Consider the following 17,945-nt stretch of genomic DNA (forward strand, 5'->3'; position numbering starts at 1 on the left):
GTTTGACATGCCTAGCAACAGCGTAAACAAGCACCTGTCATACAAGCGTTAGAGAGATCCAGAAAAATGGCGTACTATCAACAGAACTACCAACACTATCAACAACCAAGCCAACATTACGGCGGGTATGGACAGGTGTTGCAGCAGAATGCATTCCAATGTAACGCCTGGCAGGTGGGTAACATTCCACGCAGCGCAGTTTTATTAGATGTTTTACATGATCTACAAGATATAGCGACATACATGTATAGTACACATGTACCCCTACATTGTAGAACGAATATTCATACCCTGCCTACAATGCTCGATCTTCGGCTCTCCGTCTGACGACGACCATCTGTCAGTAATTGTCCGTCCGTCGTTCAGAGCTACGTTATCGCAGCTAATGTACCCTATCTTCGAATTCGCTAACCAATGTTTACTGTACGCTAAGCTCTATTAAAGCTTAGCTTAGAGTAACCCTTGGTTAGCGAAGATACATGTACCCATACAGCTGTATACACAACGGGGACATTATTATATAGATCAAGACAGTCTTATATATTAAAAATAGTCAGAAATAGTATACCTTATAGGTTTTATCTATTGGTATTTCTGGTTAATTTTGTAATATAAAACTACCCATGTCCAACATGTGCACTGTCGCCTTCGGTGCTACAGTGTGCTTTAATTAAACCTGACCAGGTTGGGAACTCCAGAAAGCCAAGACAATATTGATTGTGCGGGATAACTTTGTATTTTACGATTGAGTGTACCCAGTATAAAAAAAAACAAGATTTCGGATTTTTGTATAATTAATTGATAACCGCTCCTCTTTTTCTGATTATACCAGAGACATATATTATTTCTCTGATTATACCCACAACTTTCGTTTGAAATCTGTTCATTTTGCTTGTATTTCGAGGGAGTTTTCAACCTGTTGATATATACATGTACTGTACGATACTTAATTGCTGGACTACTGGATTCATATCATATATATATAATACTCTCACCTTGACCTCCATTACATGCCTCACCTTAAACTGCATTTCACCTCTCGCCTTGACCTCACCTTGACATCACATTGACTTTATTACACATCTTACTCTGATATCCCCCTGACCTCCTGCATTCCATCTTGACCTCACCCTAACCTCACATTGACCTCACACATCTTAACCTTTTTTTCTCCTGATATTGTCACACAAATGTTAATCTATTGATCACATGGAGTGTTACTACTGTTATTTAAGTATTCCTCACTCTTGGCATAATGAAATATTTTCCCCCAGGCACTTGGATTCAGAAGTCCAGATGAACTACAAGTTCTCTTCACCAATGCTGTCCAATGTAACGCTCAAAATAGGGTAAGTATACACCTTTAGGTAATTATGGTTATTTATGCTGTTTTGTCCATATTCTTCTTTCTAATGCGACAATGCTTCGAACTACGTGTAGTGGCCAAACGCTTCATGACCTGTGTGAGAAAATATAGGAATGGAATTCATACATAGATCTGAAAAAATAATAATAATAAAATAATATCTAATGTTCCGTGGTGTACACGTTTTTGTTATAAGCCATCTACGAATACATGTATACAGCATAACTTTCCAACACAGCCTGAAAAAATTGACTCTGGAGACATCCTCCCACATAAAAAGCGACTCTCCTTACTGACATTTGATTCCCCTTGATGTACCTGAAAAATCCTCTGTGGGGCAATTCTCCAACCGAAAAAACAATGGATTCGAATTGTACACATACTTGTGTTACATATATCCAACACAGTAGAATTACTCCATTGAATGTTATCAACTAATAAGGTTAATTTTCAATATATTCATTAAGCTCACCGTGTCCGAAGTCATGTGCCATGACAAGGTATCCGTCACCCATCCACTGTTCCTAAAATCTCCACTTTTAATTAACGACTGACCAGATTTTGACTAAAGTTGATCAGAAACTTCCTTTGCGAAATGAAACATTTTTACATAAAAGAGCACTGCTCCGTTGGACAAGAGAGACAAGGCCCAATAGGGGAAATAGGCATTGTGTAATTTCTTCAAATCACTACTAGTCGCCCGAAATTTTCAGACCCCAAACCTCTTTTTGTTATTGTCATCGTTTGTAGAGGAAACTAATCAATCAAAATGATAAAAATTAAGAATGAATGGAACAAAAAACAAAAACAAAACAAAAAAACCAAACAAAAATAAACTTGAAAACAATAATATTATTATCATCTTTATTTCCTCCACAAAGAAGAGCATGATAATACAAATACAATCAATGTAACGTAGATAATACGTGACTATTTACATAGTGATATCAAGCAAAAAAGTGCATGCGAGTTCACAATATAATGTTATATACATATACATGTAGTTAATTATCGTAGATATAAGTTGAGTAATATATATGTCTTATATTCCATGTACATAAATATATATATATATATATATATATATATATATGATACTACATGTATTAATTATGTGTACAAATCAAACATTCGTTTAATGGCATATATGGACTCTAATCTAAATTCTTCATGATCAGATTCATTCACCTGATGGTTCATTGGACCACCTAGTAAAATATGTATTAATGAATAATCAGGTAGTGAATGCAGATATGTACTTAGTTCTATACTTGAAATGGATGCTATAATACACCATAGATTATCACGGATATTATCCGTTACAGAACACTGCAAAATAACATGAGTTACAAAATCTGTGTAGAAAAGGCCACAGTGGTGACATAAAAGCTGAACATTACTTACCCGAACAGTTACAATCAATTTCATTATGTATCCAATATTATAAAGAAAATTTGGATGACGCAAAGCTAATTGCCATAAATAATGAGGTTTAAGATCGTCATGCAGCAATAAAAATCGTGTGAAGTCTGCGTCATTAGACATTCTATGCAACCAAGCATTAGTTTCATAATTAGATACAGATTTATAAATCAATGACTTCCAGTGTATTTTGTTTGGAAAGCTACCATCATCAAGAAAAAGTACAATATATTCATATAAGTTATACTTCTTAAGTATTCTAACGATATCGGGTATAAAACCTTTTTGACTACAGTTGCTCACTATGTACATAAAAAATCTCGAAATGAATACTCTGCAGATTAAGTTATTTCTATTCATTCTGCAGATCCTACCTAAATACAAAAGTTTTTTAATATCAATGTACGCTTCTATAGAGAGCCATCCAATCAAGGAAGTACACATATCAGTTCTTGTTCTTTTCCCAAAACCTTGAATTGACTTTACAATAAAGTGTTGAGCTCTTTCTAGCATCAATAATTCAGTATTTGAAAGTACCCACAGTTCACATCCGTAGAGTGCAGATGGGTATACTTTAATTTTTAAAATTTTAGCTATAGTTAAAGGGTTTAATGCGCATTGATGTACCCCAGAACGTAAAAGGGCCATAGTGCCACTTTTTAATTTAGTGCATGCTTGTTTTGTTCTTTCAATGGAATTGTGTTTATCATTTAATAAGATGCCTACATGAGTAATCTCCGAAACAACTGGCAATATGTTATCATAGAGGCGTAAAGTACAGTTAATGGTTATGGTTCTTTTATTTGAAAATACAACAACTTTACTTTTTGAGGCTGAATACAAAAATCGCCATTTGCGACTGTATGATTCACAAATAGTTAACATTTTATTTAAACTTGTAATATTTGTGCTTACTAAACATATATCGTCTGCTTGGGTTGGAATATTTACAGTTTTATCGATAATCATAGCGCCCCTACCACATCTTTCTACTTCATCTAATAGGTCATTAATAAAAATTAAGTACATTTTGGCTGAGAGAGCCCCTCCTTGTAAGATCCCGCGCTCCATCTTTACTGGAGCGGAGATTAAACCATTAAAAAATACGGAACTGTTTATATCCGTGTACATAAACTTTAAAATATTCCACACTTTACCGGTAAGGCCAATGTCATATAATTTTGCAAGTAGACCGTCGTGCCAAACGGTATCAAACGCCTTTGAGCTGTCTAAAAACGATACATATACATCTGAACCATTTTCCATATTATAATAAATACATTCCTGTAAATTAAAAGCTGTACAAAGGCTACATAAATTCTTCTGGTATGCCGACTGCTGTTTATTTGGGAACACATCAGATTCTATTACATGGCTAATTCTTTTCGCAATAGCCACTTCAAACATTTTAAAAAATACTGGCAAAAGGGTTATTCCCCTATAACTATTAGGGTCATCTTTTGGCTTCCTATGGCCTTTATACATCGTTACTATAATACCATGTTTCCAACTTTTCGGGATATATTCATGTTTTACAACAAGATTAAATAAGTTTTGTATATGGTTAATTACAGAATGACCTGCATATTTAATATGTTCGTAAACAAGACCTTCGTGACCACCTGCTTTACCTGATTTAAGGTTTTTACAAATTAAATTTATTTCACTAAAAGTAAAATTATCACGTAAAAACAAATTTTCATCAGAATGTATACTAGATTTTAACATTTTGATTCTTTTTTCCATCTCATCTCGAAAATGACAATCAAATTCCTTATCGTCATGGTTTTTAAATATATGTTGAAAATGTAGACGCCGCCCATTAATAATATCATGAGGATCTCTGAAAACTTTACCTTCATATTTCAGCTCAGTTTGTTTAGCCCTTGAGGCTGACTTTTTGCTTTTAAAAAGTTGCCAAAAAAGGTTCTGATCAAGATCACCCGATCTATCAATTTCAGCGAATTGATTCTTCATGTAAGATTCAAATGATTTCCTGAGTTGACGTCTAAATTTAGTTTTATATTTTTTATATTCCGAGAATGTTCGACAATCTTGTCTACGCTTTCCGGATTGTATCCACAAGTGTCTTTTGTGCAACATTTCATTATGTAATACCGTAAGACTTTCGTCCCAATAAGGTTTTTGATATTTTTTATACATAGTTTTTGGTATACACTTATCAGCTGCTTCAAGCAAGGCAGAACATATATTGTTATAATAACAATCTATATCATGGCCAGATGGATTTCCAGTAGGTACTCTGATACAATCCAGTAAACGTTTTACATAGCATTGGTAATTGCAAATTGAACCATCGCTTAACGCTTTTTTCCACTTATATTTGTTACACCTTGATGTATTGCCCGTAAAGGATTTGGGTACACCTACTGAGCAGACAATAGGACAATGTTCTGAAACGTTTCCATCGTCGTCTAAAACTTTACAGTACATGGTAAGATCTATAGAATTTGACTCAATGAGTACATGATCAATTGCAGTAGAGTTATCTGTTTCAGGGTAAAATGTACAAATGGGACCCGTGCATTCAGATTGAACATTTAACGAGATCATGTTAGTTTTATCTAAAAATTGCTGGAATAACCGAGATCGATTGTTATCAGTAAACTGATAGCGGTCACCTCTTACTTTAACATTAAAGTCACCAATAATAAACACTTTACCCTTCACTACTAGTCGCCCGAAATTTTCAGACCCCAAACCTCTTTTTGTTATTGTCATCGTTTGTAGAGGAAACTAATCAATCAAAATGATAAAAATTAAGAATGAATGGAACAAAAAACAAAAACAAAACAAAAAAACCAAACAAAAATAAACTTGAAAACAATAATATAAGGCGACTCACTTTAATTACTATAGGTGGGGAGGGGTGTCACTTTACCATACTACATTGTACACTGTTTTGGTCCCACAGTGATTACAAGAGTCCTCGCGCATTTCCATCCCGGCCAAGAGAGTTTATATAACTTTAGTCGCAATCATTGTAAAACAAATAAAGTTTACACCTTTTTTAAATGCTTGTTGATTTGGTGTTTCTAAAAATAGATTAATTATATATATACTTCCCCTTGGTATTGTCCAACAGTGTCAAATATCTTGCATGCCATTGAAACATGACAATTAAGCAATAACTCTGAATAGTTTTTGAAGAATACGTGTACAGATGGATTTTAATGTATTAGTTTATTTTTATTGTTTGGTGATTAAACGTTAAGTATTTCCAAATGCTTCACAAAGCACGAGTCTCTATCATTACATAACCGAGTGTTACTGGCATTCATTGACTTTTAAAAATCAAAATAATCATTTTATAATATGACTACATTTTGTTTTACAGCCTTTTGATTTCGGCTAATGCATGGTTTTATTAACCTCGGTTGATATTATTCTCATGTTAATAAAACCATGTTCAACCTTATCAAAAGGCTATGATTTACAGTAAAATGGCATGGTACATTGTACTGTTATGAAGGTAAACAGTCTTGTTTTTGTCATTTTCTTTGTAGCAGAGAAATGCGATCCAGTCAGAGAACCTCGTAAGCATAATGAACGACTCCACCCAGATCAGGAACTATTTTGGCAGTGAGTAAAAAAAAATAATATAAAAAGGCAGACCACCTCTATCAAAGATCTCGTTTTTAATATTACTATTATCTAAACAGCTGATGAAAAGGGAAATGGTAGACAACCACTATCAAAGATCTCTGTTTAAATTATCTGAGTATTATAAGAAGTGAATTTCTGTTATGAATTTTGCCGTTAAAAATCATCAAATCAATATTTTCAAAGTCAGAAAAAAACCCATTGAATTTATTATCTTTATTACTTATACCTTGAAATAAAGCTTGTCCAGAATTATATTTTGACAGCACATCAAATGCCTTAGATTACCATTGATGTGTATTCTAGATAACTTGTCTTAATTTTATTTACAGTAACGTGGAGCAGGGAGTTGTGTAAGTAAGTACATTTTTGTCCTAGCTTAGTTTAGCCGGAGCAATATTTTATATTGTATATCAAATGTCAAACCTTAATTACTTCTTCAGGTATCATTATTTGAAATATTTTTATGTTAAGTTGCAGAAATGACATACTTAGGAATGGTAAAAAACGTTGCCTTATGTTTTAATGAGTGGCTACAATACTTCATTTAAATATAACAATGACATCGTAGTTTTATATTCCGGGAAAAATGTCTTATTTCAGCTTGGATTACCAAAGTGATGGTTTGTAATATCAGAAATAGAATAATGTGACAGATATGAAAGATTAATTGAGTTAATTAAGTATCTGGATATTTTTTCCGATCTGGATATTTTTTCCGATCTACATGAAGATGCATGCAGACAGAATCTTGTAGATCAGAATCACAGTGATATTGTAACCAGTTTCATAAAAAATGAAATATTAAAGTAAAGTTATTGATATTATGGTTTTTTTTTTTGTTCCAGAGTAATGCTTGCGATGTTGGATGTATCCTTTTAATTGAGCAACCTGCATCAGCTGTTAATGTCACTAAACAATGATAGTGTAAAGGACCAGCCCATACCCAATCTGTTGACATATTGAGCATTGTACTTCTTACACGAGTTTCCCGTCTGAGCAGCTAGCTATAAATGTGCATTTTGACATGTAAATCGTTTATAATAACAATTCACTTGATGATGTCTAAGGAAAATAACAATTATAAGTTTCCTACATATCAGCACTATAATACTATGAAATCTGTGTCTTTGAACAGGGAGTCGTTTTCTTAATTACCTGACCACGTTTTCAAGCGCTTCAGCTTCAACTTGCAGTACCAGGGTTTGGGGTCTTTGTAGCAGTTTTTTTTTTTTACAATTTATTTATATGTAGTTAATTTGAAGCCTGCTTAATATACACATGCATTCCACTTCTTTTCTGATGTTTCGGAGGCATTAGAATCCAATTACTACTTCAGCTGTTGGATTGGCTATGAACAACACGTCACACACATTTGTTGAGTCATAAAACACGTTTCATTGCTAGTTGATTGATTTACAGGCGTCTGTATATCTGGTTAGTATTTATAGAAAAATATTAGCCCGTACTACTACTAAATTAAGAGTAGGGGTTAGTATTTATAGAAAAAAAAATAATAGCCCGTACTACTACTTATTCAAAAGTAAGGGTTAGTATTTATAGAATAAAATATTAGCCCGTACTACTACTTATTCAAAAGTAAGGGTTAGTATTTATAGAATAAAATATTAGCCCGTACTACTACTTATTCAAAAGTAAGGGTTAGTATTTATAGAATAAAATATTAGCCCGTACTACTACTTAATTACGTGTAGGGGTTAGTATTTATAAAAAAAATATTAGCCCGTACTACTACTTAATTACGAGAAGGGGTAAGTATTTATAGAAAAAATATTAGCCCGTACTACTACTTAATTACGAGAAGGGGTTAGTATTTATAGAAAAAATATTAGCCCGTACTACTATTAAATTAAGAGTATGAGTTAGTATTTATAGAAATAAAAAAAACACGTACTCCTACTAATTTAAAAGTAAGGGTTAGTATTTATAGAATAAAATATTAGCCCGTACTACTACTTAATTACGAGTAGGGGTTAGTATTTATAGAAATGGAAAAACACAGCTCGTACTCCTACTAATTTAAAAGTAAGGGTTAGTATTTATAGAATAAAATATTAGCCCGTACTACTACTTAATTACGTGTAGGGGTTAGTATTTATAAAAAAAATATTAGCCCGTACTACTACTTAATTACGAAAAGGGGTTAGTATTTATAGAAGAAATATCAGCCCGTACTCGTACTAAATTACGAGTAGGGGTTAGTATTTATAGAAAAAATATTAGCCCGTACTACTACTTAATTACGAGAAGGGGTTAGTATTTATAGAATAAAATATTAGCCCATTTTCCTACTAAATTACGAGTAGGGGTTAGTATTTATAGAAGAAATATCAGCCCGTACTCGTACTAAATTACGAGTAGGGGTTAGTATTTATAGCATAAAATATTAGCCCGTACTACTACTTAATTACGAGAAGGGGTTTGTATTTATAGAAGAAATATTAGCCCGTACTCCTACTAAATTAGGAGTAGGGGTTAGTATTTATAAAAATAAAATGCCCGATAGACCCCCTTGTTCCTCAGGCTTCTTTTACCATAATAGCTATCTATCTATATATAGTGATCAGCGTGAACTATTGCAGAAGGGCGTATATTTTGTCTGTCTTTAAAATGAGTAAATATGGACAGAGAGTATAGGTAACTGAATAACTAGTAATACATAATAATATATGTGGGTGTCATACAGAGTCGAGTAGCTACAAGATACAACACGAGGTACAACTGTAATAAACCCCTCCACCTCTGGGTTGCGAATTCGAAACCTACGTGGGGCAGTTGCCAGGTACTGACCGTAGGCCGGTGGTTTTTCTCCGGGTACTCCGGCTTTCCTCCACCTCCAAAACCTGGCACGTCCTTAAATGATCCTAGCTGTTAATAGGACGTTAAACAAAACAAACCAAACCAAACCAAACCTAGATTGACCAGGTAGCTTATAAACTGACCTTATTTATAATGATTTTATAAGCATTCTGTAAGATTCAAACTGAAGTAAAGTTTCCCTTGACCATTGTGAATTAGCGATCAAAAGATGGATTTATGCAGTGGGATGAGTTTATGGAGCTGCAGCAATGTCTGGTTGCATGGCACAATATGTTTAGGGGCCACGATTTTGACAGAAACAACAGGGCTGACGCAAACGAGTTACTAGCTGTGATTTCAACACAGTTCAGTAAGTATGGGGACTCCTGATGATAACAATAGTAAAATACAATCTAATTAAAATTAGACTTGTAATTTCCACTCCTCTACGATACTCTGCAATTTAGAAAACGAATTTTAATTAGATTTTAGTAAAATACTAACTAGATTGGTATACTTCGTGAGCTTTTGCTGTGCTGTATTATGTTATAATCCTCAGCATTTTTCTTCGCTCTTAGACCAACACATTGAGAAAAATGCACGAGTACTTCCATTTCTACGCTTTTGGTATTCTTTTACGATAATTCAGAAGCTGTCGTTCCATGATGTTAATTCAGGACTCGGTTTCATCAAGTTCCTTGACTAAAGGGAATTCATTAACTTAGAATTCTCCATAGAAAATCATTATCGGTTCCTTAACTTAGAATTCTCCATAGAAGAGCGTTATCCTTTCCTTAACTTCGAATTCTCAATAGAAAAGCATTGTCGTTTCCTTAACTTAGAATTCTCAATAGACCAGAGGCCCAACGGGCCTTAACGGTCACCTGAGATTTGAAATATTTCAGTTAATTTAATTGACCCTTTTTGGCCCCACCCATCAGTCCTTGGGGTCAGTCAGGGCCAAAATGTGCATATTAAGCTGTCATCCCTTGCTGATAATTTTCAGAAAGTTAAAATGAATTCCAATAGACATAAAACAAATGATTGTCAAAAATATGAATTCCCTATAAACTATCGCAAAGTTTACCCTCTCCCAAGGGGCAAATGTGAAACCCCAGGGTCATGGGCAAATGTGAAACCCCAGGGTCATGAAATTCACAATTCAAGTCAAACACCATAAAACCATTCCTTCTATGAAAAGTTTTTGATTCTATCTTATATAGGTATTGAGAATAAGATTTTGAAATTTCAGTCAATCTGACACTTTTTAGCCCCGCCCGTCAGCCCCTGGGGGTCAGTCAGGGCCAACATATGTGTATTATCAAACTGTTATCCAACGCTGATGATGTTAACCAGGTTTGAATAAATTCCAAATTACAAATCCAACAAATAATAGCCAAAAATGTGATTTCCCTATATAAACTATAGTAAAGTTTACCCCCTCCCCAGGGGCAAAATGCGAGACCCCTGTGTCATTAAATTCACAATTTTGGTAAAGCACCATAAGACCCTTCCACTATGGAGATTTTTTGATTCTACCAAATATGAGAGTAGAGAGGAAGATTTTTGAAATTTCAGTCGATTTGACCCTTTTTAGCCCCGCCCATCAGCCCCTGGGGGTCAGTCAGGGCCAACATTTCCATACCATCAAAATGTTATCCTATGGTGATAATGTTGACCAAGTTAGAATGAGTTCCAATACAAATCCAATAAATAATAGTCAAAAATGTGATTTCTCTATATAAACTATAGTAAAGTTTACCCCCTCTCCAGGGGCAAACGTGAGACCCCAGGGTCATGCAATTCACAATTTTGGTAAAGCACCACAAGACCCTTTCATCTATAAAGAGTGTTTGACTCCACCATATCTGAGAGTAGAGAAGAAGATTTTTGAAGTTTTAGTCAATTTGACCCTTTTTGGCCCCACCCCTCAGGCCCCTGGGGGGGGGGGGGGGGGGGGGGGGGGGGGGACCATATAATTCACAATTTTGGTTGACCTTCAGCCATAGAAACTTTCTGCCAAATTTCATTGAATTTTGTTTTGTGGTTTTGGAGAAGAAGTCGAAAATGTAAAAAGTTTACGGACGCACGACGCACGGACAAAAGGCGATTAGAATAGGTCGCTTGAGACTTCGTCTCAGGTGACCTAAAAATCATTATCGGTTCCTTAACTTAGAATTCTCCATAGAAGAGCATTATCGTTTCCTTAACTTAGAATTCTCCATAGAAAAGCATTATCGTTTCCTTAACTTCGAATTCTGAATAGAAGAGCATTATTGTTTCCTTAACTTCGAATTCTCAATAGAAAAGCATTATCGGTTCCTTAACTTAGAATTCTCCATAGAAAATCATTATCGTTTCCTTAACTTAGAATTCTCCATAGAAGAGCGTTATCGGTTTCTTAACTTAGAATTCTCCATAGAAAAGCATTATCGGTTTCTTAACTTAGAATTCTTCATTGAAAAGCATTGTCGGTTCCTTAATTTAGAATTCTCCATAGAAAAGCGTTATAGGTGCATTGTCTAAAAGTTTTCCATAAATCAATAATGTTTTCGTTTAGAAAATTTTCAGATCAGAGATTTCCTTCAATTAAGGAACGTTGATGAAATCCGGGACCTAAGATGATTGTATTCAATCCAGATACAATTGAAGATTATAGAGCTTAGTATTTTAACACAAGAACAGCTAGTGCAGATCTAAAGTCATTTAAGCTGTTGACCTTTCACACTTTTAACCTTTTCACACTTTAAACCATTCATATACTGACCTTTGAAAAGGACCGCGGTGGCCGAGTGGTTAAGGTGTCCCGACACATTATCACTAGCCCTCAACCTCTGGGTTGCGAGTTCGAAACCTTCGTGTGCCAGTTGCCGGGTACTGACCGTAGGCCGGTGGTTTCACCTCCAAACCTGGCACGTCCTAAAATGACCCTGGCAGTTAATAGGACGTTAAACAAAATAAACCAAACTGACCTTTGATCTCTTTCAGAGTTTCAGCTGAGTCCGGCCAGTGCGACAACCTTGTTGAAGCGGTACTCCTATGTTGAAGATGGTGGGAAATGTGTGTTGTCGTTTGACGACTTCGTAACTCTGTGTGTCAAACTTCGCGCCCTTACAGGTCAGTCAGTAAGAACATGCTTCAGGGCTATTTGTATTTTCTGCCCTATAATCCGAAGGCCCGATAGTTCGAAAATAGGTAATATATTGTAACGTGGATAAATGGTTATATACATTTATGAATGGTTTCCCATTACATATAACATATGTTTATCTCGAGTATGACAGAATATATATACGAAAAAATGAAATTAAAAAGTTTTTTTGTGCCAAAAAGTGCGTGGGATCAGTAGTATAATCTTAGACTTCGTGTCCCCGTAACGTTACGCTTAATAGGACAGAGACGGAGATGGACTGGTCAACGCAATTCCAGGGCCTGATGATATACTGTAAACGTGGAAATTGACGCGAGGGGGAAATTTACGCTAATTAGAGCCGTTTTGATCGCGAAAATTTCCCTACGCTACGCGTATTATTTTAATATCAATTTGTGCAATCTCGAACAACAAACGAATGTGGATCGATCGCGGAAATTACCCCAACGCGTATAGTTTACATATCGAAATCGCGAAATTAACCCCCGCGAAAATAACCACGTTTACAGTATTACCTGGTTTTAGCTTTTTTCTTGAGTGCAGAGGTTTTAAAACGGACCTATAAATGAGACGCCTCTGGTTTTACTTTTATATGATAAAATGTATATATATAAATATATGTTTGTTATATGGTGTAATTAGTTTCAACAATACATAGGGTTTTAATCAGTCTACTTACTTCAGCTGCTATCAATGGTATTGGCGTTATGCTATTTAAACATATATGCCTGCTCCATCTAAAACTATTTTGGTCGGGCAGCAAACAATGCTTGTTCTGTTGAATATATATATTGTTGTAAAATTCTTTTGAGAATTGGCATTTTGTTCTAATACTGATGTGGAATTTGCCATCTTATGATGATGATTTTCGAAATATTTCTGATATGAATTATTGTTTCTATAAAAAATTGTCATCTTGTAAAAGATGGCCTTCATATATGGAGATAGTATATAAATAACAGATGCTTTATATATATACTTACCTGAATATACAGGTGTTACTGTATCCTATTGTTACCACAGATGCTTTCCGACGCCGTGACCAACAACAACATGGCCACGAGACTGGTACAGCTACCTTCGCCTATGATGACGTAAGTAAAAATTTGTCACTCAAAAAACTTTGTCATTATTAGATATCGGTAACAAAAACCTGGCCATGCTGATAGGATCTTTACTTACAACGTAAGCAACAAGCACAGCTTACAACTAAGCTGTATGATAGGGCATATTTATTTCGATTTCCCAAAGTTAATTTTCAGATTATAGATAGCAACATCCCTGCATCCCCTACCTACGGTGCCTACTTATCTCAGATGAATTGATATTCAAGAGCTTCCTCCAACCATCAAGATTTCTGTGACAGATGTCGACGACAGTCCAAGAAAGTATCAATTTAACACGTGATTTGAAGGGAACGTTATGGTCCACATCATTATCTCATTCAGAAATCATCTATTTCTTGTGAAATGACGTCAGATATGTTTGATGCTTATTGATATATATACCTAGTGGTTCCGTTGTCACCACATCAACACCCATTTAAGATTGTGACTTAACCGTGAGTTGACCCATGTGTATGGCGGTTGTAGATGAACCAGAAGACACCTACTTGGACAACGAACACCTGGTCTTATTAGTCCCCTGCCGTTTGAAAAACGGGGGGACTTTAGGTTTACCCTCCGTCCGTCTGTCTCCGTCCGTCCCTCCGTCTGTCTGTCTGTCTGTCACGCAACAGTTGTCCGGACAACTCCTTATAAAGTACTACTCCGATCTTAACGAAACTTGGTATACATGATCAGTATAACATGTAGTTGTGCATCCCACATTTTTTTTCTCGAAAAAACATTTTTTTTTAAATGGGAAATAAATAGGTACACTCCTAGCTCAGGCAGGGGACTTTGTATTGCTGTTGCAATACTATCCATCCTTATTCTCTTTGTGTTTTGTCAAGAGCCTGGATGCAAATTGATATCTAAATTTATATTTTGCCCTCCTCTAATCCATTTTGAGTTGGGGCTATTGGTTTCGTTATTATGATGGTATTCTTTTGTTTTTCTTTTATTTCGATAATTGCTTGAAACATATCATATTACTATGATCCACTATACTATGTATATGTATGTCTGTACATGTACCTTCTCATTTTCAAATATTTATCTGTACTTAATCCATTTATCTGTTTCATTGTACTCTTCATTATTTTGGCGGAAATAAAGAATTAATTGAAAAACATATTATTTTTTATTGTCAGATTTTTAAATACAAGTTCTCAACTGTTTCAAACACTTAAAGCATTTTTCCACTATTCATCTTCTGTCAATTTGAAATTCACCAATAAACTGATTTGTTTTTAAAATGCATTTTTGTATTTTTAAAAATGTTGGGAGAGAAGGGATAAAAAAATAAAGTTTTTCTTGTTTATTTACAGTTCCTGCAGTGCACCATGTGTCTTTGACCAAAGGTATGTAGGTATCAGTATCAATGAGTTATAGATAACAAAAAGTGTTCATTTCACAGAGTCTCTGGTCAGGTCAAATTTTGACTGTTAGCTGCGGGAATTTTATCTGAAATAATATGAAGTAGAATTCATGAATTTTTCAATAGGTATTTGTTATGTGATGTTGTTATGACACTGAAAACTGGGTAGTTATGTAATGAGTGTTAGGAGACTGAGAATTGGATAGTTATGTAACAAGAGTTGTAACACTAAGAACTGGGTATTTATGTACATGTAATTAGTGTTATGACACAGAGAACTGGGTAGTTATTTAATGAGTGTTGTGACAATGAGAACTATCTTAAATTATTGGTAATTTTAAAAAAAAAATCTTTCTTATGTTGCAGATTACGAATGTATGACAACTGGTTCGTGGCCCACTGTCCTAGATCAAGATAATCTCCATTGTTTCACGTTTGACAGGTCAAACTTACAAACAGCTTTACACCGCTCATTTCTTCTTATTTCTGTATGTTTTTCACAAGGACAATCTTTAATGCATTAGAGTCTTCATGAAATATGACGTCATGTGATATAGAAAAAAAAAGTTGCACATTGATTAAGAGCCAGGCTGGAAACCTTAACATTCAAAAACATAGGCTGGGAATATCGACAGTGGTCAAAGAATATAGGCTGGAATCTTAAACAAGGTTGGAAGGCCTAACCCAGAAACTTGAACACTGATCGAAGGAATAGGCTGGAAATATGGAGAATGAACAATTGTGGACGGCTTAGACTGGAAGCTAAAACAATTGTGGACGGCTTAGGCTGGAAGCTTGAACAATAGTCAAAGGCAAATCTTGGGCAGTGGTCACAAGTCAATCGGGAAACTACATGAGCACCACCAGTGTTCTAAATTATGCCAAATATCTCTAAGGGACCAAGTGTATAGTCGACTTTCCTCGAGCATCAGACAGTGTTTCATGTAATACTCAGCTATTGTGTTTCTTCTTCTTGGTTATGATGTATGTGAAATTAACAAATAAAATTATCATCATCATCTGTATAAGTCGTTTATTAACTCATCTAGCCAAAAGGGCTGGTACATGTATATACAGTACTAAAAATTTAAATCCTTACTCTATAGGAAAATGAAAGGATTTGGTCCATATTTGGTCTGAAGCATCCTCGTGTGAAGGGTAACCAATTTGTATAAATAATGGATTTCAACCACCAGGGGATGAAGGGGCAAGACCCAAAGGAATATTAGTGAAAAATAGCCTGCATAATTTATATCATTTAATTCCATAGAGAGATTGTCATATTGTTTAATTCCTTGGAATTAATTTCGAACTAACCCCCCACCCCTCACAAACATACACTTACAAATAATGTATTTGTATATTTCTGCTGGACAACACTGGATAATGATGATAGGTCATTACACAAGATGCCTGGAGCATTTATAGATCCATATACAACGTTTTTTCTGATGAAAAATAAAAGATATCAATTCTCTTTTTTATATTAATTTAATACACAATTTATCATGTACGACTTTTCTTTCTCTCCAGCATCTGATCTAGGAACTGAGTGTAAGCCTTCTTCTGTGGTCCAGAGGCTGGGATAAAATGGCCTCCAGGATGCTGTAATATCACTTTGTCAGTGTAACAGGGCAGAAGTTCTTCACTCATCTCTGTAATACACAATACCATCATTTAATTATAATACTATGGATACAATATGAATATCCCATACTTAGTACAAGATTCTCCAGATTGTTAAATTTCCAATAAATGTTGTCATGCATAATTTAAAAGATACATTAACTGTACCTTTATATATTATTTTACTAACAAGTTTACATATACATCGAAAATCCTGTTCATGTTGACTTCTTGACACATTTTCTGTGACCTTGACTTACCTTTCTGTATGACCTTGTCTGTGTCCCCAAACACATGTAAAGAAGGCAGAGACACTTTCGTCGAGTAGAGATCCTGATGTGGGGACTGACGACTCTTGAACCCTGCAACCAGGATCACAAAATCGAACTGGAATGGTGAATCTGTAAGAAAGAATTGTAAAGTAAATAAACCATATCACAATATTCAATACCATCCTTAATGACGTATTGATTGGACTTTTAACAGAAATAGAAACAACCATCACACTAAGGGACTATCCCCAAAAAAATATATATCCAATATGACTTACTAAAAACAAGTATGTATGGTGGGTGAATGAGAAAATTTGGCTTACTATATGGTACTGTTTGAATTTAATGACTTCTATTGGTGGTCACTTTTTGATGAACTTGGGAGTCATACAGCTGGGTAGATATTTTACTGGAATAGCCCTAACCTATACAGTACTACAAAATTCTAACTTCTGCTCCAGGGGTTTTGTATCAACTTTCTTACAGTAGATAAAAAGTTACTTACCTGAAGGGTTTTGCTCCCTCAGAGCACAGATCAGGGACAGAAAAGCTGCTCCCTGACTAAAGGCCAGCACACCATCAAATGGACCCTGTAAAAAACAGAGTGGACTTCAAAGTACATGTATAAATCCTGTCCTAATTATCTGTAATATGAAGAATCTTGACCTTCAGTCTAAAAGGTGTTCTAACACTACTCCATAGTACGGTGAATTTATAGTCATTAGAATATCATGTTCATAACCTTTGTGCAACTTTTACATTTTCCAGTGACTCCTAGTTAAGTTTACCTGTTATTTAATGGCATGGGCTACCTGGTCCAATGACTCCTAATTAAGTTTACCTGTTCTTTAATGGCCTGGGGTACCTGGTCCAATGACTCCTAATTAAATACCCATTCCTTAGTCGCCTGTGTTACCACGTCCAGTGACTCCAAATTAAATTTACCTGTTCTTTATAAGCCTGTGCATGTTACCACATCCATGACTCCTAATTAAATTGACCTCTTTAATGGCCTGGGCTACCTCATCAAGTGATTCCTAGTTAAGTTTACCTGTTCTTAAATGGCCTAAATTACCTGGTCCAGTGATTCCTAGTTAATATTACCTGTTCTTTAATGGCCTGTGCTACCTGGTCCAGTGACTCCTAGTTAAGTTTACCTGTTCTTTAATGGCCTGGGCTACCT

The 17,945-nt window shown here is 35.1% G+C and overlaps 2 protein-coding genes across 3 annotated transcripts in view; one reads left to right on the plus strand and one right to left on the minus strand.

Annotated features, from left to right (window-relative positions):
* LOC117343677 (sorcin-like) lies at positions 1–15,883 on the plus strand. Its single transcript, XM_033906137.1, has 10 exons — positions 1–174; positions 1,275–1,349; positions 6,316–6,391; positions 6,745–6,769; positions 7,261–7,282; positions 9,452–9,602; positions 12,221–12,349; positions 13,407–13,477; positions 14,815–14,847; positions 15,231–15,883. The coding sequence occupies exons 1-9, from the start codon at positions 67–69 to the stop codon at positions 14,839–14,841; spliced, it is 684 nt and encodes a 227-aa protein (XP_033762028.1). The 5' UTR covers positions 1–66; the 3' UTR covers positions 14,842–14,847; positions 15,231–15,883.
* The window catches only part of LOC117343676 (esterase OVCA2-like), a 15,728-nt gene continuing 13,665 nt past the window's right edge, over positions 15,883–17,945 (minus strand). The window contains exons 6-9 of one of the 2 annotated variants that reach the window (XM_033906136.1): positions 17,920–17,943; positions 17,268–17,352; positions 16,751–16,891; positions 15,883–16,519 (exon numbers count right to left, since the gene is read on the minus strand). In XM_033906136.1, coding sequence (XP_033762027.1) covers positions 16,371–16,519; positions 16,751–16,891; positions 17,268–17,352; positions 17,920–17,943 — 399 coding nt within the window. In that variant the 3' untranslated portion in view covers positions 15,883–16,370. The remainder of the gene's footprint in view (positions 16,520–16,750; positions 16,892–17,267; positions 17,353–17,919; positions 17,944–17,945) is intronic. The other variant, XM_033906135.1, reaches the window with a different exon arrangement.

Source organism: Pecten maximus, chromosome 15 (genome assembly GCF_902652985.1).
Source record: "Pecten maximus chromosome 15, xPecMax1.1, whole genome shotgun sequence".
In the NCBI taxonomy this organism is placed as follows: domain Eukaryota; kingdom Metazoa; phylum Mollusca; class Bivalvia; order Pectinida; family Pectinidae; genus Pecten; species Pecten maximus.

Bases quoted from the DNA above. Each gene is read 5' to 3' on its own strand.
- LOC117343677 (XM_033906137.1), top strand. From the start codon at position 67: ATGGCGTACTATCAACAGAACTACCAACACTATCAACAACCAAGCCAA. The intron at 175-1,274 runs GTGGGTAACATT...ATTTTCCCCCAG, and splicing joins TCCAATGTAACGCCTGGCAG to GCACTTGGATTCAGAAGTCC. The intron at 12,350-13,406 runs GTCAGTCAGTAA...TTGTTACCACAG, and splicing joins CAAACTTCGCGCCCTTACAG to ATGCTTTCCGACGCCGTGAC.